At 43.1% G+C, this 26,123-nt stretch overlaps 1 protein-coding gene across 11 annotated transcripts in view; it reads left to right on the forward strand.

Moving 5' to 3' along the window:
* The window catches only part of EXOC2 (exocyst complex component 2), a 151,877-nt gene that overhangs the window by 67,001 nt on the left and 58,753 nt on the right, over positions 1-26,123 (forward strand). For all 11 annotated transcript variants that reach the window (XM_059078060.2, XM_067006858.1, XM_067006857.1 and 8 more), the window contains 6 exons: positions 303-421; positions 14,155-14,280; positions 19,182-19,306; positions 24,832-24,897; positions 25,072-25,229; positions 25,598-25,719. In XM_059078060.2, coding sequence (XP_058934043.1) covers positions 303-421; positions 14,155-14,280; positions 19,182-19,306; positions 24,832-24,897; positions 25,072-25,229; positions 25,598-25,719 — 716 coding nt within the window. The remainder of the gene's footprint in view (positions 1-302; positions 422-14,154; positions 14,281-19,181; positions 19,307-24,831; positions 24,898-25,071; positions 25,230-25,597; positions 25,720-26,123) is intronic.

Raw genomic sequence — 26,123 nt, forward strand, 5'->3', positions numbered from 1 at the left:
ACACTCTCACTGGGCGTTATAAGGGACATTGCAAGTTGTCTTTGTCTCCTTGGTTGTAGTTTTATAAAGTCCAAACTTCTTAAAATGTAGGTTTATTGTTTGTTAATTGCATGAAAAGAAATCTGAATATATTTCATTTAGAACTGAATATTAAAGACTAGTATTGACAAATGCTTTACTAATTGACAAAATTTTAGGTTTTCTTAAACGTGATGACTTTAAGATATGCTAGCTTTCCTCTTGTCCTCATTATGGCTGTGCAGCAGAAGCTGGCTGGGTCAGCCTTGGCCTTGCCGTTTCAGGTACCTGTCTGACCTCCACGCGCCAGGCGACCCTGCGTGGCAGTGCATCGGAGCCCAGCACCAATGGATCCTCCAGCTCATGTACAGCTGCCAGGAGGGCTGCGCGCGGGACCTCCAAGGCAAGGCCCTTTCTCCCTGCACGTGCCCTCCCCCTCGTCACGTGACGCGCTCTGGGAACGCTCTTGATTGAGGGATGAGTCGTTCTCTTTGTAACTATACCTGCCCCCCACCCCGGTTACCATCCTCCCTGGGCGAGTAAGAGAGCAGGGGAGGGAGAAAGCCCTCTCAGCATGCCTGTCTCATGGTTAACTGGCAGGGTTGGCAAAGGTTTGGCTTACGGAACAGTTACCTCTTGTGGAAGCGACGTGATATTGTAGAAATGATACTAGTCTCGATCAACAGGAACAGTACACTCGCTGTTCCATCAAGTGCATGTTGAGCCCTGCTGCGCACCAGGCATGACGCCAAGTCCGGGTGCACGGACGCAGTCCCAGCCCTCATGGAGCTCAACTAACCAAGTACCAGGTTGTGATTGGTAGATGGCGGGTTTGGGGACGTGTCTCAGACAGGACTCTGTGTTAGCAGAGAATCTAGAGGATGAGGAATCCCTGCCGGGCCGCCTCCAGCACAGGCCCTGTGCTGGAGGAGCGTGGAGGAAGGGTCACAGCTGGGGCACTGCCATCACAGGGGCAGGACTTGAGGCCGGGTGAGGAGGCCCCGGGCCTGGATGGACTTCGTCCAGGGGTTTGAAGCCTGGGAAAGACCCGATGAGACCGGGACAGTGGAGCCGGTTAGGAGGCTGCTGTGGTGGTTCAGGCATCTCGCCGGCACGGAGGCCGCGGGTGTGGAGGAGGAGGGGATTCAAGAGCTGTCCGGAACCTGGGATTGACAGGACTTGGTGATCGAAGGGGGAGTAGGAGGGGCTCGGTGATTCCCAGAGGTCTGACCTTGGCAGCTGGTTGGGGTGGTGCGCCGTGGGGTTGGGGCGAGGAGGAGAAGACGGTCTTCCCTTTTCTTTGGACCGGTTGGTGTGCGGCTGTCTGACGTACAAGTGGAGGCGTCCAGTAGGTAACTGAATTTAAAGAGCGAGAGGTTTGGATGTGGTCTGTACGTAGATGGTCCCTGGGAGTTGACATACTCACCCAAGGAGGAGAAAAAGGAAGAAAATGGAGGAATGTAGGACAGAGTCCTAGGGAGTGCTCTTTACAGGGCTGGTGGAGGAGAAACCTGCAGAGGAGATGAGGGAGGGTGGCCAGGGAGCCGGGAGGGAAAGGAGGGTCAGCAGGGGTTTTAAGGTGAAGAGTCCGATAAAGGGGTGTCCTTTAGATTTTGTGCCGAGGCTGTTGATGACCTTGGCAAATGCAGTTTCAGTGGCCTGAGACACCAAATAGATTATATAAGTAAGGCGCAGCGATGCTTACCAGGTTTCCGGAGGAGAAAGTGGAGTAACATGAGAGCAGTCCTGGCACAGAAGGAGGTGCCGCAGAGAGGCCATGATTATGTATAGTTCCGTTTTGTCGTGAATTAGGTGGCTTGGAGTTGAGTATTTTCCAGCTGTGAGTCTGTTCTTTTCTATTCTTGATGTTTAGGAAAACCCAAATATCTCTTTACTAATGCCATATCTAAATTTCTAGTATGTCATTAATTATTTTATAGTTTTAGCAAGTGAAAATGACATCAAACAACATACGCAGTCTGAGGTCGTTGGCGGGTTTTTAGAGGTCCTCAGGTTCTCGTGTACTGAGTCTGCTCTGTTGGGCAGGACTCTCGACGTGGCTGCCGTCACAACCCCCTGGGTTTTTTTTAAAGACTGTCACTTCTGAGCCTCCTCCCCATTCCTGACCATTATATTAGACTCTCTAGCAGTGGAGTCCACGCAGCAGTAGTTTTTAAAGCTCCCAGGAGACTGTGGTGCAGCCGGGGTTGGTAATCAGTGTGGTGGATGTGCTCTTGGGACTAAAGAGCCGTGATGAGCAAGACCCACATGGTCTCTGGCCTCTTGGAGCTCGTAGTCTCGTGAGAGAGACCTGTGTCTTTAAACAAATCACGTGTTGTTTATTACGTAAACGTACTTGTGAAAGGTACTGCGAAGTGGGGAGTGCAGAACTCTGCCTCAGGCTCGTCAGCGGGAGGCCCAAGGAAGTTTCCTAGAGATGTTGTTCCCACTGAACCTAAATGAGGGATGTGAGTTTTCCAGGGAAAGAGCCACGGAGAAGTAGTCCAGAGACCCAGTAGGTGCTCAGTAAGTGCCACCCTTCCCCTCTCCAGTGAAGAGGCTGGTTAAATACAGTGATACAAACAGGATCACGGTCTGACAAACGTTTTCCCTACTCAGGCTTATAAGAAACAATCCAACTGTATGATTTAGTTATGAAAATATTTGAATTTCTGGAAAGCATGTGTCATTTATGAAGACAGCATTAGACCATTTGAAACAGGAGAAGTGCCAGGAAAATTCATATACCTTATTGTCGCACACATACCTGAAAGATCTGATAACCGATATTCCATTACTAAAGGGCTGAATCTTTCTTGAAGATAAATAGAGACACACCCTTACCTAATGGATTCCTGCCCTGTCATCTTGGTGTTATGTATTGCTATATGTATTTATCCAAAACTGCTGAAGATCAGCATATCTGGAAAGAAAAAGACACTAGCTTCTGTGTAACGGGAGACCTGCCTTTTTACTCTCTCCCACCAAGCCTGTTGTAGAAGTTGCCGCTTGCTTATGAAGTACTCGGAGGAATGTGCATTCCATGGATCCTTTTGTTAGTGATGAGGTTTACCTAAAGTTCTTCTCATAAGTTGGTCTTTAAAATTAGGAAATGAAAATAACAGTTTATGACTCTTTGAACTTACTCTACAGATCTCCTGACAATACAATGTAACTTTCCTAAATTCATTGGTCAGATGTTTATAGGTTAGGATGTAATCGCCCTTGACATTCAGAGGAACATCCTGAGCGTGCCCACATGTTGTCAGCAAACACGACTAATATGAACAGTAGAGATGGTCCTAACAGAGAAAGTGCCTTTTAATTGGAAAGTTGGTGTGTTCTTTTGAGCTCACCACCGGGAGTTCTTACTATTTTATTTTGGAGAATTCCAAACATACCTGAGAGCACCAAGGGTGCTGCCACAGCCCCCCGAGTGCCTGCCCGGCTTCGGCAGTTGTCCCCTCACAGCCGGTCGCGTTTCAGCTGCACTGCCTCCCTCAGCCTGAAGTATTTTTGAAGCGGGTCACATCATCTCATCCATGATTATTTCAGTATGTAATTTTCAACGGTAAAGATGCTTTGTGGAAACTGTAACTAAAACACTATTGTCATTACCTGAAGTATGGGTTCTTAATATCAAGTATTCCGGTAATTGTCAAATTCAAGAGCAGTTTAATACGTCCAGTATCTTTTTAAGTACACGGATACTATGTACTTAATGTGGCTTTTTAATCGATAGCCAGTGCAAAGGCAGATGATACGAGAAGTGACACAGATGGAGACAGAACTTCTGTTCCCTAGAAGAATTAGCCGTTAGTGACATAGCGTCCACTTTGGCCAGTTGGCACCTAGATGCCTTCCTGGTTGTTGTCATCAGAGTGTGTATATGTCACTGGACACGTTAGCTCTTTACTGTGCACCTGCCTACCCGTATACAGGTAATGTAATTATATAGCATAGGCATGTGCCTGTATGGGTGTGTTTATGTAAGATATTGGCCTTAATTATAAGTTTGCTGGGAATAGGTACAATTTTTCTTTCATGTAATCTATACCCGATTGTTCCCGATAGACTCCTAATTGATATTTATGAGCGTCCAAGTTAGGTGTAATAGAAATGAAGTCAGTATGAGGGCAAGTCTCCTAAATATCGTTTGGACTTTCTGTTGGCCATCCTCTCCTAATCACAGCCTTTTGGGTCTGGAAGAAACCTGGGAAGTTGTCTGGTTTGGTACATGACTTGGATCTGTTTTGCACGTGAGAAAGCTGCCTCAGAGAAGCCAGGTGACAGACAGCCCAGCTCCTCTGTGTCCTGCACGGTGGTTCCCCAGACCTCTCTGCGTTCTGTGGTTGAAGCTAATATTTCATCAAGTGTGCTTCTGAACGTGGTGAGCCAATGGCACGGTGGTGGCAGTACCTTTTTGTGAAGCTGCCTTGCTTTCATTCAGGGCTTCTCTAGAACCTGTTTTTGGAATGAAAGCTCTTTGCATTCTAAATCTAAGGAATGAACTGTAAGTTCTTCTATTTGTAACACCTGTACTTGGACTTTTAACACCAGAGAAATGCTTGTAACTGATCGATTAACCCAGTCTTTTGAAGTGAAATACAATTTTTAAAAGATAGACTGTGAATATTTCAGACAGGAAAAGACTTCTTTGGGTCTTTGTAAGTAAAGCTGGTTTTTATGCATGAGTTTAAGAAACCTAATGAACATACAAGTTTTTTGTTTTTAAGTCTTTACATGGTGCTTTGGGTTAAAATGTTAATTGTATTTAGTCTTGTGGTCTTCAAGAAAAGTTCACGAGCCAAGATGGTGATAGATTTTCAGAGACAGCAGTCCTACATAAAAAAGCCACATTTGTCCAGATTACATTCTTCTGTATATGAAGCATTCATTGGTCAGCAGAGGTAGGTCATAGGGTTGATATTTTTATAAACACTGCATTAGAGCCTTCTCTGGATTCCAGCTTTTATAATAATAATGCATACAAACCTGGTAGATGGTGCCCCTAGATGGTGCCCACCAGGACACAGACAGGAGATGACCGTTATGCCTCAGCACACCCTGCCAGGTATCCGCGAATTCCTCACTCCTCTTCCATGGCCTGCCTCTGTAGCCCAAATGTGATCTTTCGGTTTTCCTAAGGGGAGACAAATATGAGGAAAAGAAACAAGAATAAAGATCAACATTTAAAAAAAAAATTCATCTTGAAAGCATAAACACCTATGGAAGGGTCTGTTTTCTTCCAGCCTGAGCTAGTCAGCTGTACAGCTTCTCTTCCAAAACTTTTACCGCCTTCTAAGGAGTGTCATTTGTCTCTTAAAATTTCTGTGAAATAGGGCCAAAATTAGACTAAATCTTCAGGTTTCCTGTCAGGAAAAGCCTTTGGTTTAACCCTCAAACAGGATTTTTAAAGGTAGCCTTCAAAGGTGTGTTTTTTCCTTTGTTCTGAAAATGAGTTTAACTCTAAACTCATTTAAAATATATGCTGACTATATGTGGTAACTCCAGGGAGAAGCATCTAGAGCAGTTATCTCTACTTTCTGCTGTCTGCACCACTAGGACTTCCAGAGGACATATTAGAACAGAGGCAAATGGCGCATTTAGAATAGAAGCCATAGATTCTTTCAAACAGTCACACAACAGAAGGAAATACATTTATATGTGGCTCAGTTTCTCTTTGAAAACTTAGAGATGATATGTCACACCTGAAAGGTTTATTCTGAACCATCACAGTACGGATCTATTATAGAGGAAAAATATTAAGAATAGAGGCTAATTATGTACTCTTTTAATTATTTCAAACAGAGCAGATTATTAATTACTTGCTGAAATAAAAATGTTTGTTTATCCAGTGGTCTTACAATATAAAAAGGCTATATTTTCAATTCAAGCTCATCAAATACATGCATAAATGACATTTTAAATTTTTGTACAGTTTCATGAATTTAGTATAACTAAACTATATTTTTTCTTGATATTTAAAAAATACAGATGTGACCTTTATGTAGATAATCAGTGGGGTTAATATATATAATTCTAGTATTTCCACAATTAGGCATCAGGTAGCTCCTGGGCACCAGATTAGGTTGCAAGCCTCCATTAGGAAGTTGGCAGCAGATTCGTCAGATCTTCTGCGTAACTACAAAAATGTTTCTATGTTTAAAAAGGCAGTAAATGTTTATACATATATTTTATATCTAATAAAATTTATAATTTTTTATTTTAAAGTTGTTATCATGAGGTTGTACATTAGAAAGTTTCTTTTATAAAGTTTATTTTTTGGAGATTTAAAAAATAGTTTCTCTCCTGAATGTTTATTATACCAGCGTGAACCCAGAATGATAGACGTTGATTTAAAAAGAAGAAAAGGCACAGCTCCTGCAAGTACAGGTCGGCGACCCTGGTTTGGTCTCCACCTTCCCGTCCCTGGGACTGAGTCCTCCCCATGTGAATTGTGCTCTCTACCTGCTCTCTGTTGCTTCCGTTGGCTTTAGAAGAGGCAGTGCTTCTAAATACTCAGAGTGGGATTTTATTCACTTACTTTGAGATTCGTAAGCCATAAAGGATATACAGAAGAAAGTGGGTTCAGGAGAGAGGAATAGAAGAAAAGTACCAGTTTAATGACTGTAATAGCAAAAATCTTCTCTCCAGCAAAGTGGTGGTCTGGTTTTCCTTTCCCTTTTGTCCTTTTTCTCAGAAAGAGAAGAAATCTAGGTGATACTCAGTGTGCCATGAATTAGATTCATAGTGCACCCTGTTCGAAATTGTCGCTGTTGTTTGTACATAGTATAAGTTTACATAAGCAGTTTTAATTACCTGATGGCTTAACAGGATTTTACGTGATTGTAAATTTTTTTTTAATCTAATTTGAAAAGACAAATTTAGCTTCCAAATTAAAATGAGGACTAGAAATTAATACTAGTAATTTAAACAGTTTTTTGAAAGTCAGTAAAGTAGCACTTGAGCATTTGATTTACTGTTCAAATAGCACAGCGTTCATTCGCAGGTCCTGTCAGTGCTTCCCCAGCTGTTGGGTGTGGGCGGAGGAGTGAGACTTGCCTCGTTTTGTGCTCGGTTCTGGTCATCTGGTGGCAGCGTCTGTCTGTGTCAGGTCAGACAGGGCAGCAGGGCTTCTGTCAGGAGGACCTCTCCGAGTGACGTCCCAGCGCTGGGTCTTTTCTGCTTGGCTCACTGTCTGTCTGCGGGGAGATGCACCTCCAGCCTTAAGAGAAAACAGCTCTGACAGTAAATGCTCCGCACACCTTGAATTGCTAGCATTGCCTGGTAATTTCAGAATATTCAGGGGTACAGATATTTTATGTCTCCTGTTGTCATTTTTGTAATAATTCTGTTGCTCATACAGTCTAAGTAGGTGTTCTCTACTTAAATCTGTGTATAACTGCAGAAAAGGGTCATACTTAAATAAAAGCATAAATAATTTGGTTTTGGTTATTCACCTAACCAGCTTGTTACGATGTATGGTTCTTGCTTATATAGCCGATGTTAGTTGAGAAGTGCTTCTTCAAGGTTCACACCTGTAGTCTTGCTTTTAAAATACGTCTCTTCCTTTCAGCTTTTGTTCTGAACGATGCTGGAATACAGTTCAGAACTCGGCCCGCAGCCCTAAGAAGTGGAGTGAGGTTATGCGGCCTGTTAAATACGCCTTCCTTGGTTTAATTTGGATTAAACGATCCCCTTTAAATTGAGGAAGTGCCCCGTAGGAACTTTAAATGTATGTATAGAAACATCAGATCAAAAAGAACATTCTTATCTGTGGGCACAGTCTCATTCCTGGAGGTTGATAGCTGCCTTGCTGCACCCGCCGCATCCCAGGCACCGACCCTTGTGTGTGCTGTGCTTGACAGGACTCCAGCCGGCCTGTGTCTGCGGAGGCTCCTGGCCCCGAGCTCGGTCAGCAAGCGGCAGCGGGTGGTCAGGCTGCTGCTCAGGACGGGCCTGCTGTGCACAGGAAAGTGTGTTTGGAGGTGTTTCGGGCTGAGGAAGTGGGCTGCCTGGAGAGTTGGCTGTAGACCAGGGCTCCCCGCACCACGTGGGCTGGGAGAAAGCTGGGCGGGAGGCCGGAGGCCGAGTACACATGGCAGATGTATCACCTGGCCCACATCTGCAGGCCTCCCCCTCAGCAGAAAAGCCTCTCCTGCCCTTTGTGTCTCAGGGAATCTGGTAAACACATACTGACCACTGCATTTAAAGAAGGGAGAGTTGGGCTTCCCTGGTGGTGCAGTGGTTGAGAATCCACCTGCCGATGCAGGGGACACGGGTTCGTGCCCCGGTCCGGGAGGATCCCACGTGCCGCGGAGCGGCTGGGCCCGTGAGCCATGGCCGCTGAGCCTGTGCGTCCGGAGCCTGTGCTCCGCAACGGGAGAGGCCACGGCAGTGAGAGGCCCGCGTACCGCAATCAATCAATCAATCAATAAAAGGAAAGGAAGGAAGAAAGAAAGAAAGAAGGGAGAGCGCACCCAGCTAGCTGGAGTTGAAAGGATTTGGCTGATGTGTGATATGGAATCCTTGATGTAATAAGCATTTCTTACAAATCTTCCTAAAGCCATTATCAGTTTTTTGTTGGACTCAGAGTTTTAAGGTAAACCCGTAAGTCTTTTTGAGCTTTGCAGAAAATCTTGCCATATCTCTTAAGTTTGTTCGCATAAAGCTGAAGACGTTTTATCTGGTAAACATCTCATAGTTGGAAAAAAAATAACAAATCTTTCAACTCGTTGATAGCAAATTGTGAAAGATAAATAGTTTTTCTTTTAGAAAAGTAATACATTTTAAACTTGATTTCTGTACTGCCGCGTTTACTCTTTTGGTGAAGCGGCTAGGATTGTTAGTGTTCTGAACTTCTGCAACTTCTGAAAACAAATTTTCTGTTTTTCTCTTATTAAAAGTAAATTTCTGTTTCGTTTATATAGTATTTCAAAGGTGATTTTTCTAATTTTATATTTATTTGTAATCTGTTAAATTTCTCCTGCATACTCACAATTAGAAAAATAGTTCCTTTTCAGAATGCTGGTAGCATGTTTTAGAAGCTTTATTTAACCAGAGAAACAGAATGTTGACTCGAGAGTGTCAACGAAAATAAATGATCTGTAATGGGAAAAGAATTTTGTTTGATAGAAAAGAGTTTTATTTGAGCCAAACTGAGGACTGTAGCCCAGAAGACAGCCTCTCAGATAACTCTGAGGAACTGTTCCAGAGAAGCATGGTTTTCAGCACAGTTTTATATCTTGTCAGAACAAAGAACATCGAACATGTCAGGGATACAGACCAGCATGTACACAGCGAGTCAGTGTGGCCTTGGCACCTGGGAAGGGAGTCTCACCATTCAAGGAGGACCAGCATTGGTGGCCCAGGGAGACAGGCATTTCATCTGTATTTTTAGCGTGGACATTCTTGACTTCTGGTCACTGTGCCCTTTTCTGTAATAATTAAAGCAGACGTACAATGTATGTGTGATTGAACAGCCACAAACAGGCTGTTCCACTAAGTATAAAATTCAAGTTAACTCGTATATAAGCCAGAATGTCTTCCCCACACCTCAACATGTGAACGTTTCTTCTATCAAGTGTCAGTAATTAAGAAGCTTAGTCATTTTCTTTTCAAATTTTAAGTGTTTAAAAGAGTTTTTCTTCCAAGATGCTTCTTGCAAGCATCTGTAGATAAGATGTATTGTTTGATGCATTGATAAAAACTCAAATACTAGTTCATGGGATTTAGAAGATACAGCTATACCCTGGGATTATTTAGTTCTAGAATTTTTTTAGTATCCTTCCCCCCCCCCCCCAAACACCATATAGAATTTTAGGACTGGAAATACTGTACTATTTGGCAGGAGAGCAGTCTTTCCCCATAGCTATTCCTCAGATAACTTGGACAGATTGCAGCCAGATAATCTCAGTCTTATCAGCACACTGTCATTTGAGGGTGTTTATTGGTTACTCTGCTTGGTGCCTCTAAAATAGCCGAGTTGTACAGTCCACAATAGCAAGTCTGAAATCCTAGTGACATTTTCCCTGTTACTGTTTTTGTCGCCTTTAATATTTTCTTGATGAAATGTCCTTTTACGACCTAATGCTCACATTTGCTCTCTGTGTAGAGGCAGACGGTTTATACATTTAAATAGCACTGCTAATCATTGTCCTCAATTGTCCTAAACTATTCCAGGGAGCAGAATAAGCGTATTTGCTGTTTTGTTCTCAGTGGTGGTTCAAAGTTTCAAATTCAGATTTTGTATCATAGAATCAGAATTTTAGAGCTGAAAAAGACACTAAGGCTTGTGTAGTTCAGCCCTGATTTTTACAGGTGAAGAAGCATATGCCGCCTATGACTCCTGCCGCAGAGCCGGGGGTCCCTGGGATAGGGGGCAGTTGTCAGCATGGGCACAAATGAAGGAACGCTGGGCTGTGATCCTATTTGATAAAAACTTTCATCTGGGATAAAGTCGTAGGAACAGTTCATTTCTGGAGAAAATCTACTCTCAAGAAAACAAGTGGTCTCTCATAACTCATTAATGCAGTTTTAAGTTTGAAAAAGACAAAGTCAAACACAATTTTACAAAAACTTTAGGCTCTGTCACCTGAAGAACGTCTTAGTGCAAACTAAGCTTCTAATGAAAAACCAAAGTCCTGTGTATATATGTATTGAACACCATCCTTAGGTGGATATTGGGGCCGATAACTTAGTGTTTTCAGGGAAAATATACTAAGTAACATAATTTTCAGTTGTGTATGGTCTGCACATAAGTCAGAGCATGATGTTATGAAACTTGCTAGTTACTCTCATTTATAACCGTATATTTTATATAGCATATTTCTCTTAAACATATCAAGAGATACTGCTATCGTATTGTGAGGTAAAACAGTCAAGAGACAATAAACAGATTTCTTATATTTTAAAACCTTTTGCTGATTTTATGTTACAGAAACTTTGTTTCATCTTTTTCTTTTATAATTTTGTTAAGCATCAGAAGCACTTCATGTTTGTAATAATTTTGTGGGGTATAAGTATTGTCATGTAATTTAAGTTTAAAAGGAGTGTCAGAATCCTCAAAGTTTTTTTATTCTATTTTTTTGACACTTGATAGTAAATTATTTCTGACAACTGTGATTTTAAATGTTTTCGTGAATTTTCTCCTCAAAGGACAATCCGCCTAATTCCCCATACGATTACTCATTGCAAGACTTTCTGACCAGAGAGAGGAGCAGACTGTTAGAGGAGAGCGAGTGCTGGGCTCAGGCCCGGGCTCCCCACTGCAGGGCTGCTCCCTGGGCTGCGCAGGGCACCGCCTGCCAGACCCTCCGCCCAGCACGCCCACGGGCGTGTCTGTCCCCAGCGTCTGGTGGCCGTCCTCTCCCTGCTACTGTGCTGTCCTTGCTGCTATTCGACAGACACTTCCACATAAGAAATTAGTTCTTGGTAAGCTTTCTTTTCCTGATATCGTGGAAAACGATGATACGGTTTATAATAGAAGGAACGCATGTTCTTAATAGTTTCTGTCATTAAAGGGAAAAATAAATCTGTCTTTTAACAGTTTCAAAATTCAAGGTTTTATTTAAATTAAACTATACAGGACTTAGTATCATCCATTTGAATTAATGCTGTAAACACACCAGTTACGGGGAAAAACTTTTTCTGAGGATCTACTTAATGATCATTGTATTTTTTTTGCAGGAATGGTATACAGTGTGTATTTAGGAAACTAGGAGGTGTTTTCCTTCTTAATCAAAAATTTATAGTCCTGAAACCTTCAAGGGTAGTAACTTATAACGTTTTGAATTAAAGCATTCTCTTCTTGCACCTTTCAATATACATGCTTACATAAATTACACATTTTATATAAATATTTAATGTGGTGCCAAGTTTGGGCTTTTTTACATTTCCTTTTTTTATATAAATTTATTAATTTGTTTTTGGCTGCGTTGGGTCTTTGTTGCTGCGCGCGGGCTTTCTCTAGTTGTGGCGAGTGGGGGCTACTCTTCATTGCGGTGCATGGGCTTCTCTTTGTTGTGGAGCGCTGGCTCTAGGTGCATGGGCTTCAAGTAGCAGTGGCATGTGGGCTCAGTAGCTGTGGCCACAGGCTTAGCTGCTCCGTGGCACGTGGGATCCTCCCAGACCAGGGCTGGAACTTGTGTCCCCTGCATTGGCAGGCAGATTCCCAACCACTGCGCCACCAGGGAAGTCCCTACATTTCCTTTTAAAGTATGTCAGAAAATTGATATTTTGATATTAATTTCTAGAATTCTACAATTAATAACGGTGATTACTATATAAACTTCAGAGGAAAATGTCATAAATCTTCAGAGCTTCCACACAAATTCCTCTTTGAGGTGGGAAAAAAATGAATTACAAAAAATATTACTTCTTCATGTTTGTGTTTTCTTACTCTGTCATTTTTCTTGCTATTTAAAGTATTGAATTCTACAAGTCGTCTTATCCTAGATTTAATGTGTTCCAAAGTAGAAGTGCATGTAAATAAAGCATCATCGTAGGTATTTAATAAAATGCCGTTCCACTGAAAATATCCGTTCAAATGACTTGGTTTGTATTTCTGTAAAACCTGCCTGGTAGAATCTGTGAGGAGGCGGGGAGATAGCTCATACAGTATCATGTTGAGTGGCTCATGATGGGAGGAGCCATGAAAGCAGACTCTTTGCTTATATTGTATTCACTTACGTCTTGATTTTCTGCCTCCACTGCCAGGATTTAAACACCTTGAGGACAGGCCTTTACCCGTTACCCACCACTGTATGCCAGGGTCCTGCGATTCCCGGCACACGGGAGGGCTCAGTAAAGACGTGTTTGATGCTACTGAATTACTGACACTATCATCGGCATAAGATCGTTATTTTATAAGTGGGTTTCATCTTTTGCCCTTGGAAACAAATCTATAAGCTTTTCATATTCTGTTAAGTTATCAAACAAGGAAGAGCATTCTTACTGAATAATTCAGTGTCAGTCACTCAGTATATATTGAAGGAATGATATACAGAAGATGCAGCTGTGGGCAGAGACGTAATATCGATCCTTATCCCCGAGGAGTTCTGATTGGAACCGTTAATGAGCAGCGGGGGGCAGAACGTTGAGTCAGTGAAACGGGTGTTCATTCCCACTGCAGTCGGAGGGCAGGGAAGGTCGACCGCACTTTGAGCCGGGACAGCAGGAGGCGGCTTGCGTTTAACAGGATGGGGAGGAGGATGAAAAGGGTAGGAGGTGAGGCCGGAAAACGAAAGGTGCATTGTCATAGTGTCCTCTGCACCATAAACACCCTGTAAATGTTTATTGAATTCAGCTTGTTTGGGAGGTCTTTGAACGCTCAGCCGCAGAGCTCAGAGTGCTGATTATGGCACCTCTGCAGGCTGGCGAGGCGAACTCCGCCCGTAACGCCAGCCTCTCCCTAACGCGATTAGCAGCGCAACGCGGGGTTCCATTCCCGGTGGCTCTGGAGAACCGTCTTAGGAAAAGTGTTTCCTGGTGCTTAGATAATTTGGGTTGGAATTCTGAGGGTTTTTCTGGAAGACTTCTGAGAAGAGAATCAAGATAGCAGTATTTTGGTGGTATTAATCCAGGACAATAAAGAGAATGTTGACATTCTCGAACAAAGTGTTAGGATTCTAGAATATTAACAGTGCGGGGTGAAAAGGGCCCCAGCGAGGTGGCTGGCAGCAGGAATAGAAATAATGAATCACACCGCACACCGCAGAGAAAGGGGCTGTGGTATTTGGGGAGTGGGATTATAGGGGAGGTCAAAGATTTATGCTGTTAAGTATGCTCCACTAAACCCTGTACCTTCCTTTCCAAGTGCCAAGCTGCTTTTCAAAAAATGATTTTTCATCCTGATTTTTATATTTATGGAACCCCCTCCCACGTTCATTCTGAAATGATACGTAAGTTATTATGTCTGTATTAAGCCTGAGTAATAGATTTAATCCTCCAAGTCTGTATGGTGGGAGTGACTTTTAAAAGCTGTTTAGAGAAAATATTACTGGTTTTACTTTAGTAGATGTCTTCTTTAAAAAAAGAATGGAACAGTTGAGCAAGAAATCTCTCAGAGAAGGGGTCCATTAAATCACTTAGTAAGCTCCATGAGTCCATGGAAACGCTGCCTCTCTCTTCCAGGGCCACCGGGCCTTCACAGCGCCACTCCGGACCTGGACGGCGACGTGCGTGCCTCCGTGCCGGGTCATCTAGGCCAGACGGCGTCTCTGAAGAGGGGTAGCAGCTTTCAGCCTGGTCGAGATGACGGTGAGTGTCTCCCTCCCACCTTTATCTTTTAAATTTGTGCTCGTGTAATAGCCAACGTTTTTCTCTTGGAAAATTCCATAATTACCTGTGTTACTGCTGCTGCGTATTACCAGGCATCATCCCTTCCACTTAAGTGACTACCCAGTAATTAAATTTAGATAATTAAAATGAATTTTACATTGCACATTAAAGAAATGCCATTTAGGGCTTCCCTGGTGGCTCAGTGGTTGAGAGTCCGCCTGCCGATGCAGGGGGCGCGGGTTCGTGCCCCGGTCCGGGAGGATACCACGTGCCGCGGAGCGGCTGGGCCCGTGAGCCGTGGCCGCTGAGACTGCGCGTCCGGAGCCTGTGCTCCGCAACGGGAGAGGCCACAGCAGTGAGAGGCCCGCGTACCGCAAAAAAAGAAAAAGAAATGCCATTTGATTTTTTTAAATAAATCATTGGGCACAGGTCAGTGTTATTCAACACATTTCTGTGGTTGAATTTTTAAAAATATGCCACAGAAAAAATTCTCTGAGAACGTCTTTAGGATGAAGGTTGCAACAAAAGTGAATCTCTGTACTCAGTACAGAAAAATAGTAGAGACGCCTTTTTAATGAATTTTAAAATTTGTTTTGAAAAGAGTTATTTGTTTATTAATCATAAATTAGTTACTAATCATTTTTTCTACTATAAGGCATCTCAAATTGTAACTGTTACATTTCTTCCTGAGGTTGACATTTATCTTTTGTTTGTTTACCTATATGAGATACAAAACATGTTGGTTATAATGCATTTGTGTACCAATTAGATGCTGTTAGTCACTGGTTACTTATAACCTCAATAGTAGATATAAGAAATGCAAATAAGGTAATAGAAATACCTCCTTATTAAGTTCAAATACCTCTAAAGATTATTTCAAAGTATTTCATATTATTCTTCTAAGTACTGGAGTAGAGATTTTTTTTCTAAAGTTTTATTAATAATATGAATGAATGTCTGTCATAAGCACTAAAGTCAAATGATACATTTGCACTAAATGAAGGGATTCCATAATTGTCAGTGTGGCTTCTTCTTGTCCTGTTCCCCTTCTCCACCCAGCCTACCAAACACTAGAATAAACACCAGAGAGAGTAGAACTGTTTGATTCTGTACATTGTGGTACGGTGCAGCCCTCTAAGCAGACATAGCCAGGGCCTGACCCTGAAGTGCAGCCCACCTGAGTGTCAAAAAAATACTTCCTTTCTTTAATGAGTAGGATGACACGTGATCTGTGAAAACCCTTTCCACACCCCTTCCTTGCCCTTACGTGAGTCACTATCACCAGTTGACAAGCTAACAGGGTTAAAACAGTTAGAAATTATACTTGAGGCTGACTGTAATGAATTACATCAGCTTGAACAGTTCAAATTTATCCTGCCTGGGGTTTGTCGAGCTTCTTGCATCTATTTTATCAAATTTGCAAAATTTTTGGCTATCATTTTGTCAGATATCTTTCTGCTCTGCTTCCTTTTCTGGAATCCTAACTGCATGTATGTTAAGCCAATGGATTATCCCGTAGATCACTGAGGATCTGTTTGCCACCTCAGTTTCTGCACTCTGTGCTCCCCTGTAGAGTTAATTGGTATGCCTTCAACTTCTCTGATCTTTTATGTTCAGCGTCTAAGCCAAGAGTTTCATGTACTTTTTCATCTCTAGAAGTTCCATTTGGTTCTTTTAAATATCTTCCCTTTCTTTCCTCATTATTTCATGTTTTCCTTTACTTGAACATTGTCCTTATGGGTTAATTCTCTCTCTGTCATTTGTGCTCTGTTACTCTTGACTAGTTTTCTCCCTGGTTTCTGGTTCTGATTCTCCTTCCTCTGCCTTTTAGCCTGGTTAATCGTGTTTCATTGTTTCTCAGACACTGGGAATGTTCAGTGTTGAGTGTCTGGGTTTTGTTCACTTCCTTTAAAGAGTGTGAGACTTTGTTTTACCAGTTACTTGCAAATAAGTTTGATTCATCCAAGGCCTGTGGTTAGTTGCTGGAGCAGTAGCCTGCCTTCTAGGGAGACTTGAGGCCACTCCTGAATGGCCTGGGGTCACTCAAGAGGACTGCTCCCTCCCCCGTGTGATTCCTGGGAACCCTTGGCCTTACTACTCCCTGGCTGCTCTTTGCCTGGCTGTGAAGTTCACTGGACATGAGCATGACTTAGGAAGACTCTTATGTGGATCCTTGGAGCTTTTTTCCCCACGTAGTTCCTCCCTCCTTTCCAGAACTCTTCCCTGTATCGACCACTCTCCCCCACTGCCCTGAACTCCATCTTTCCAACTCAGAAAGCCCACTGAGAGCTTTGCTTCAGTTCCTCCTCCCTTGACCTCTCTTGTCTAGAAATGGCAGGCAGAAATCCAGAGCAGTTGTGGGCTCCCCACCTGTTCCCTTTCCCTTCCCTTAGGGATCGCAGTCCTGTGCTACCTATGAAATGCTTGTTTAGATATTCCCCACCCCACAGTTTTCTAGCTGTTCATGACCAGAGGTTAAATCCAGCCCTTGTTACTCCAGCATGGCTAGAAGTGAAAGCAAAGTAAGTCAGCTTTAATTTCTCCAGAGTTATTACTTGAAATTGGAACATTATGAGGGATTGCTTGCAGTAAACAATAGCTGTGAATAAAGTTGAGGAAGTTCATTCTTGATCTTGTGATCAAAAAAAGCCTACGTTATGACTTGTATTGAGACAAATTAGATACTTCTGCCATATTCCCTTAGTTCTTTTCATCAGTCTTAGGAGATAACTCTTAAAGTTATTCTTTCGGTGATAGAGCATGTGGGAATTTATCAATAAGAAAAGAAAATCCAAAATCATTTTTTAGTTATAATGATCAGAATTTGGATATAGTAGGCTTAGAAGGAACAAGGGAAAAAGGCTCTCAGTACACACATACACACGTGGTACAAAGAATCTGCTGGTGATAAAAAGATCAAAAACACGTGACCCTCAGAATTGTTCCCTGTCACCGGGCAGGAGGCTGCAGGAGCCCATGTGTTTTCCGAGAGCCCTGGTGCCTGAGTGCCAGCCTCTTGGTAACATGGCCCTCAGCCAGTTTGCACCTCTGGCGGGGACACTCCATCCCAAGGGGAATTCAGACAAAATCATTTTATCAGTTTGTCTGCTATAGAAAGATTCAACCAATGGAATCCAGAAGCTTTTTGGAAGCTTTTTGGAATTGGTTTATGTTTTTATTTATACTTGTCCAGATACTTTTCCCATCATAAAATCATTTCACATAGAATACTTGTTAATTTTTTTTCTTTTTTTATATACATTTATTTATTTGTTTTTGTCTGCCTTGGGTCTTCATTGCTGCATGCCAGCTTTCTCTAGTTGCGGCGAGCGGGGGCCACTCTTCGTTGCAGTGCACGGGCTTCTCATTGCGGTGGCTTCCCTTGTTGCGGAGCACAGGTTCTAGGTGCATGGGCTTCAGTAGCTGTGGCTCGCGGGCTCAGCAGTTGTGGCTCACAGGCTCTAGAGCGCAGGGTCAGTAGCTGTGGCGCACAGGCTTAGTTGCTTCGCGGCATGTGGGATCTTCCTGGACCAGGGCTCGAACCTGTGTCCCCTGCACTGGCAGGCAGATTCTTAACCACTGCGCCACCAGGGAAGCCCAGAATACTTACTAATTAATGGAGTCAACAAAAGAGAAGCTGAGTTTACTTCCTATTTGTTTATTTTGTGGTTTTTAAAAAGATTCCTTTTTAAGTGGTGAGAAGGCAGTGTTCCCTCTTTCCCTTGGGCTGGAGGCATCCTCCGTGCCGACTGCTCTTGGGAGCAGGTGCTGTGTGTGCAGGACGTGTGTGCACGCAGAGCGCCTGGGTGTCGCAACTTCAGACCAAGGGGGACTCGTCAGCTTGGGTCACTTTCACGTGTTCCCCGCAGACCCGGCCGAGGATCTGTGAGCGCGGGAGCCCGATGAGCTCTCCCAGCAGGGGATGCAAACCGGGGGTCAGTTTGGCTGCAGGAGCATGGATCTTTTGAAACTAATTTTCAAAAAATTAGTCTTTTGATATTAATTTGGGGGACGATCCCGTGTAAGAGTCTGCTTGCACCCGTATGAGGTGGGTCTTCTAAAGCTTCAGGTTTTAGATCTTGTCCTGTCTCCTGCCTTGTCCTTGGCCCGTGACACCGGAGCTGTGGCCACGCCGGGTCTGCTACTGCCACCGTTGGAAGGCAGCTCGTGTCGGTCCGTGTTGAGTTGGTCTGTAGGTGATAAAGGGGTGGGGGATTGGGAACTGGTTGGTGCTCGCAGACCTAATACATTCACCTTTATTCCCTCAAATTTATTCTTCCCACAAGAAATCTGTCAGACCTTGTTTCCCACTTTCTACAATAACTGCGTTAAACGATGTGTAATCCAAGAGGCTTCCGTGTTTTTACTTTCTGTTAAATTTATTTGTTATGGGAGGAGTTTTTAATTACATGATTGTGCTTGAATATGTTCCTTCATGATAATTTGTTTCCTTACTGAGTTTCCACCATGTAGGGTGCATAGTGCATTTCCAACAGGTTAATATGAGCCTCGAGTTAGTTACTGGCCATGGGGTAGCCTGTGGCATGGCTTTTTGAAGAGAAATATAGCCGCCTTCAGGCTTTCCAACAGGGTTGGAAAGCCGAAGCCCCTCCTCTGTGAGGCTCTCCTGTCCTGCCTCCACCCCCCACCTGCCCCCCCCCGGCCCACTGAGCAAGCAGGCCCCTCTGCTCCCTGTGCCGCCACAGGCGCTGCTAGTTGGTGGGGAAGGAAACACTGGTCTGTCAGCAGGTTAAAGCTCTGCAGCCCACGTGGGACAGAATGGGACACGTTTTTAGGTGGGGGAGCAGCAGTATGTTCAAACACACTTTTAGTCTTGATTCAAAAGGATGTAAATAGTGTTTTATGCTTTTCCTCTTTAGCATGGAGACACCAAACTCCCCACCGGGTGGCCTTTGTTGAAAAATTGACCAAGCTTGTTTTAAGTCAGCTGCCCAACTTCTGGAAACTCTGGATTTCATATGTTAACGGAAGCCTTTTCAGTGAGGTATGTGTACCGATTTGACTCTAGTTGTAGCTGAGTCGTGGATTTCTAGTCTTAAAAATTTTAGATTTTGAAGTGACTTCTTTAAAGCCTCAGAAGCCTAAAGCCTCTAAGTACTGTCAGATGTTTTAAGGTTAGTAGAAAATGCTGTAAAGCCCTAACACTTAATAGCTGTATGGCCTTGAACAAGTTACTCAACTCTTCTGGGAGTCAGTGTCCTTGACTGTAAAGGAGAATAGTGAGGGTCTCTCTCAGAAGGCAGGGGTGAGTGCTCAGGGAAACAGTGGCTTAAAGAATAAAAGAATCTGAATTGAGTATAATGCCAGTCAGGCCAAGTGGTGGATGAAACTGTCGTGCAATTGATGATGAACAGGTGATACAACAAGGATCAAATGTTTGCTTGCATCTGGCATATGGGTCTCAAGTGAGAGGGAACTTCCTAGTGGGAAGGAACTTAAAGATCCTGTTTTCTGGCCCCTATGTGATCAGCCTGGAGAAATTGTTTAAGTCTTTACATTCTCACAAGTTGCACGTGTACTTAGTGTCCTAAGCATGTATAATTGGAGCACAGAAATTACGAGCATAAAGTAATGACTCTTGACTTCTGTGTGTGTAGCACACAGATTCGGACTCGTCACTCAGTTGTCTCGTGTCAAGTGCCCACGGCAGGCCTCCAGGTCCCAGAATATAGACTCTGAGGCCCTTTGCCTAGAGCTCTGGAGGCTCAGGAGAAGACAGCCCTGGTTTCGTATCTCCGAGGAGACTCTTCACAGCCCTGGGGAAGCTGGGAGAGGCGGGGTCTTCCTGGGGCTAGTGCACTTGCCAGCACGAAACTGCTTTTGCTCTTTTACACCAAGGACACCTCTGCAATTTGACAGAAGGTGGTGGGTGTCTTGGTCCTCCAGGATCCATCCAGTCTCCTTTGACTGTGGATATATGCTCATGCCGCTATTAAAGAAGTTTGCCACTATCTCTTTTCCTTTTAACGTGGTAGATCCCTGGATGTTTGTTTAAATGAAAGGTTAGTTATCTAAACCATAAAATGTGCTTAGTACACGAAAAATGGAAAAACAATAGTGCATGCAGAAAACAGACTCCTTCATGCAGAAAAACCTATCTCTTAAGCGTGAATTATCCCTGTAGTTTTTTCTTCCGTTAATTTCAGCAGTGTATCAGTTACACATTCAAGTATTATAGCAATAAATAACATACCTCACAACTCTTTCGTGTCCATTTTGTATTACCTGGTTATTACACAAAAGCTCTGTTGAAAAGTTAACTGTACAGAGAAAGTCAGTCTTCCATAAAATATGTGTAGAGTTTGGCTGGCCTTCATTGCTGCCTGAAGAGGAGAGTGCCTTCAGGCGTCCTGAAGAAAGCTTTCTCAGCGTTGTGCTTTCAGCCGTGCCCGATCAACCCGCATTTTTGTTCATGGCAGCTGGATGAGAGTGGTGGCCTCTGTGGTGGGGAGGTTTTGGGATTCTTGCCTTTTGCTGCGGTGGGCTTGCCGACGACCACCCCTCCTGCCGTGCTGCCCCTCCTCCTCTGCCTGCTCCCTCTGAAGCAGAGCTCTTGTGAGACTGGAGAGGAGAGGTGCTTCCGTGGCAGCCCGGGCAGCTGTGCTCACAGCGCCTCTCGCAGAGCGCCGGGTCAGGGTAGAGCTCCCAGTGTGTGTTGCTGACGGGCTGTGACCTTGGGCGGGCACCGCTACTTCTCAGCCTGCTTCCAGGGGTGGTTTGGGAATTAGATGAGTCGACATTAAGTGAAGTGCTTATACCAGTGTCGGCGAGATAAATAAGAATTTGCTCGTATTATTTGGAGTAAATATTTATGCCAGTATTTGAAGTGTCATTGGCCTGGCACACAGAAGAACAAAACTTAGTAGTGGTGAGAAGTGCGGGACTGATGTAGAACAGAGACGTGCTGAATGTTGCTGAGGCGGGTTCTCACATCGGAGGGAGCAGAACCCAGGAAATGGCTGGAAACCTAGTTTTGTGTCCAGCCGAGTGTTTTCCTTCCAACTGGAGTAGTGTCTGGAGGTGGCCCCCACACATGGACAGTAGTTGCCTCATCTTGCATCTTTTTCGGGTTTTTTGATCTGAGATGATTTAGTGAAAAGGGAAGGTATTCTCCTTTTCACAGGTTATAGCTAGTTGTGTAAACGTCTAAATGAAGTGTTTGGTTGCAGATGAGGAATAAATGAGCTCGGGAGTCACAACACTGGAAAATCATTGTGATCAGTTGTGCTGAGTTGGGTGTGCCTGTGGAATTTCTAACTGTTTATACTCATAAACTTTTCTTTAAAGTTTATGGTAATAATTATTAAGTGTAATTCACTCTACAGATTTGGGCACGTTTTTAAACTAAGTGACCCTCTACTGAAAAGCCAGAAAGATACCAGAGGACAGTGGAAGGAATGGAGGAGTTAGGAAAGGGTGCCATCATGTCATGAGTGAGATCCAGAGATTTAATTAAATTAATATTGGGAGGAGTTCCAGGGTTTCAGTCTCATACAAGAAAGCTCTCTAATATTGAAACACAATTTACTTGGAATTTCTTATTTTTTCTTGTAAAACTGTTTTGTTTTATTTCGAGTTTATCTGTTAAAAGATTTAGATAGAGTTTCCAGCAGTTTAACAAATAGTTCTTCAGACCAGTCAGGGCCATGTGAAGTAACATATGTGAATCAAAACAGTGCGATCTAGCCGTTGGTCTTACCACAAAGTAGTTTTGGTCTGTGTGTGCAGGAAAGAGTTAAGGTTTTTAGCTAGCAAAATGGGTAATAGTAGGTTAAGATTTTACGTTTAGATATATTTTAAATATAGTGTATTTTGAGGTGAAAACTCTTAAAGTATCCAAATAATTTTTAAACTTTAGGAAGCAGCATTTTAAAAAATTGCATAACTCATAGTATGTAAATTAAAATGTACTTTCTGTTCCAAAATTAAATTTTCTTTTAAAAGTAGGGCAGAGTGTACATAATTCAGCATGTTGGAGATGTTCGACTCTTCATCAGATTACAACAATAAGTAACAATTTTTTTAACAATTGCAAGAGGTATGCCTTACAGGTAGTTCCCCTACCCTCTCCACTTCTTTTGTGTTTGAAGACCAGGCCCTCGATGTTTAAACAGTTATTCTGTCCAGTAGGTGTCATCACGCGTGCATTAGCACCTGTTTGGTGGGCAGAATTGTTCTGGCAAAATTTAACCTACATTTTGGTATGATGTTTTTTAAACAATTGATTTTCACTCTTTTGATTCAAAACTATTTCACAGAACAAAGGACTGTGAGATAATCTTCCCATTGAAGATTAGGTACAGCATTAGGTGCTATGGCAGATACAACCAGAAAAGACCCCATCTGACACTTGCAGGTTTGTATGGGTTGACCCTTCCCGGGGACAGATGACACCTTCCAGAGGCCCTTGCCATCCGTCCTCCACAGCACAGTGAGCCAGGCTCAGAAAAACAACCAATAGGGTGTTGGCTCTGTTTCCAACTGTGTATATAAAGAGAATGAGCTTTACTCTAAGGAGTTGGCTCGTGTGACTGTGGAGGGTAGTAAGCCCCAAAGTCTGCAATCAGCACGCTGGAGACCCTGCAGTTCCCAACTGGAGGCCAGCAAACTCCAGACCCAGAAGCACCACCGTTTCACCTTGTTCTGCCCAGGCCTTCTGCGGACACCAAGTAGGCAACCTGAAATTCAAATTTGGACCTCAGAGGAAAGATTGGGGCTGGAGATGTAAATTTGGAACGGTGATCTTGTGATTTATAATAAGAAATATATATTTGATCTTGTGCACTCTTGATATTGTGACTTCCTAAGTGAGGAGTGGTAAAAGATGCCTTTTGTTGTCATAATGAGTGTCTCCCACCTGAGGATGGGGGCTAGTTGTCTGGAGGACCAACCCTGTGTTTAGAGGGTAGGAGCTTTCAGTCCCACCCCCAGACCTCTGGGAGAAGGGCTGGAGGCTGAGTTCAGTGACCAGTGGCTGGTGATCTAATCAATTGTGTCTACTTATTGAAGCCTCCATAAAACCCCCAAAGGACACGTGGTGGTTGGGGAGAGTGTCCCACCTGCGGAGGGCGGGGGACTCCACCCCTTTCCCCACACCTCACCCTGTGTCTCTCGTCTTTGTAGCTGGTCAAACTCCGACATGAGCCCCTCTGGTCACCCCTCACTGCAGCTCTAAAATGCTTCAGTTACTTCTCATTTGTCCTAAAAAACATCAATTTCTGCAAATCCTAGTATACAAAGAATTTTGATGGTTCTTGGCCAGTGAACTTAGAAATTTGCTTATTGAATTATTACTGTGAATTTGGGGTTTAGTTTTTTTTAAAAACTAAACTTAAATTCTTTTAAAAGCACATCTCTATAAAGAAAAAAATGATAAAAGCTGCACGATAAGTGTAAATTAGCTCCGGAAGAGGAGTGTGTGTCTGTGTGTGCTGGCCCCTTCTGTCAGGGTGTCTGATACTTTGTTGAAGACGTCAGCGATCCTTATCCTTGTCTTACTCCTTCCAGTCAGTGGTGTTGGTCCTGTAGACCGACTCTCCACACTGTTTCTCTAGCTTATACCTTAAATAGAAATAGCATACCTTGAAGTATTTTTAAATTGCCTTGATGTCAATATCATAATTATTTATAATGCAGTTGCTCCTAACTAGAAAGTTCTCTAACCAAATACACCAGTATTTTACCTTTAAAGGGTAACTTTTACATTATGTTGGTAAAGTATCTGAATTTTCTTTTACATTGTACCATTTTGTGATTACTTCTTCCTTTGGAAAGTTCCCTAAGTTTGCCCTGCTAGGACATTCTGTATAGTAATATTTAGTTGTTAGAAAATTCGGTAATAAAAAGTTAACTGAAATCCAGTGGAACAGATTTCTCTTTTAATCAGTGTAAAGTGGTTGTCTACACATTAAGGAGAGAGAGAAATCAGAGGAAAACATGGCTATCAGTAAACAGATAACAATCAATTCTAGAATATATTCTTTCCTAAATTAGACTGTAAAGCCCCTGGAAGAAGAGCAGTGATGTGTAATTTTTTAAAATAAAATGCCAACGTTAATGCTCACATCCACGAAAACTCTCGGGAGGAGTGGAGCAGGGGGTCTGAGGGCGTCTGGACGCTTGTGCAGAGTTCTGCGCCCACCTTTCCGCCCAGGAAGGGGTGCTGGGGCGGCATCGTGGGCTGAGTGCCTGTGGGCTTAACTGCATAGAACTGTGGAGGGCAATGGCACATGCAGCTCACCCACAGAGAAGTGGCTTCAGTTTAATACTTGCGTTGGTTTATGAGACTTGTACTTAGAGCTGTTAGGGAGATGAGTAGCTTCTTGTTGGAATAAGAAGGGTTTTCTAGTTACTCATCCTTTAATAAGAAACTTAGATTACTTCTTATACATTCCTTTTAATAAAGTTGTAACTATATTTCATGCTTTCTTTATATACAACTGCTAAAGCATTTCTTTTTTATATAAATAATTTCTAAAGACAGCTAATTTTTTTTTTTTAATTTTTAAGACTGCTGAGAAGTCAGGCCACGTTGAAAGATCAAAGAATGTAAGGCAAAGACAAAATGATTTTAAGGTGAGTTAAGGATAGGTATGTAGACTTTTTCTTGGGGTAGGGTTTTTTCGACCAAGGTGACTAGAAACCTTGATCTACATTGAAGACATTTGTCTTGTGCAGGCTGACTCTTCCAGTCGATTTAATCAAGGTGATGCCTTTTAATGTAGTTTTTGCTTGTTCACTGTTGTCTAGAAAATGATCCAGGAAGTAATGCACTGTCTGGTGAAGCTGCTCCGCGGGGCCCTGCTCCCGCTCGGCGTCGCGGAGGGCGGAGGGCGGCAGTGCAGAGCCTGGGAAGTGAAGGCCGAGCTCTCTGGGCAGGGGCTCGCTCATGCCATCCAGACTCTGAGGTAAACGTGGGCGCGTTCTCCGGAAAAGGGGAAAAACTACACGCTCAGTGTGGGATGTGATTTTTAATACACTCAACACAGAATTTTACTCTCCTTTTGTGTCCACTGTTTCCCGTGTGTCATCTGATAACTAAGCTCTTAAACCTTGCTGCTGCTTTTGTCTGATGAGAATGGCACCGTTTTCATTGTTTAGTTCAGCGTCACTGTGATGTTGTCCCTGTTAATGGGCTTACTTTCCCCATGTTTTCAACATAACGCTGTAGCTTACAAGCACCACCGTGAATCGCTGTGGGACGGCCAGAGTGATGTCGGGAATTGCGTCCAGGTCCCACTCTGCTGACATTTGTTTTGCTATGTTTGCTTTACAGGCTTACTTATGAATCCTTGACTGCCCTCGAGATTCCTAATGACCTGTTACAGACGATCCAGGACCTCGTCTTGGACCTTCGGGTGCGTTGTGTGGTGGTCACACTGCAGCACACAGCGGAAGGTGTGTTGAGAAAAACTGATGACATTGGCTAGACAACAGTTATTTGCACATGTCACCTCTTTCCAGCTTCCAAATCCTTAAAAACATGAAAGATGCTCTTATAGACATCTGAGTATTTCAGACTGTCTGTAGCTGCTCAATATAATTTTTTTTCCCTTTTTGAAACTTTTCAAATCTATTCACTTTGAGATGCCAGACCATATATAAATTAAGATGGGTATACTTGAAAAATATTTAAGGATATAAGAACATCCTTATGGAAAATGTTAAGTGGAAAAAGTAGAATATGAAATGTGTATAAAAGTATGATCCCAATTTTGAAAATATATATGTATATTTAAAATTTTTAATTTAGATATATCAGCATAAAATCAGAAGAAAGACTGTTAACAGTTTCTCTTTGT

Source organism: Kogia breviceps, chromosome 10 (assembly GCF_026419965.1).
Source record: "Kogia breviceps isolate mKogBre1 chromosome 10, mKogBre1 haplotype 1, whole genome shotgun sequence".
Classification (NCBI taxonomy): Eukaryota; Metazoa; Chordata; class Mammalia; order Artiodactyla; family Physeteridae; genus Kogia; species Kogia breviceps.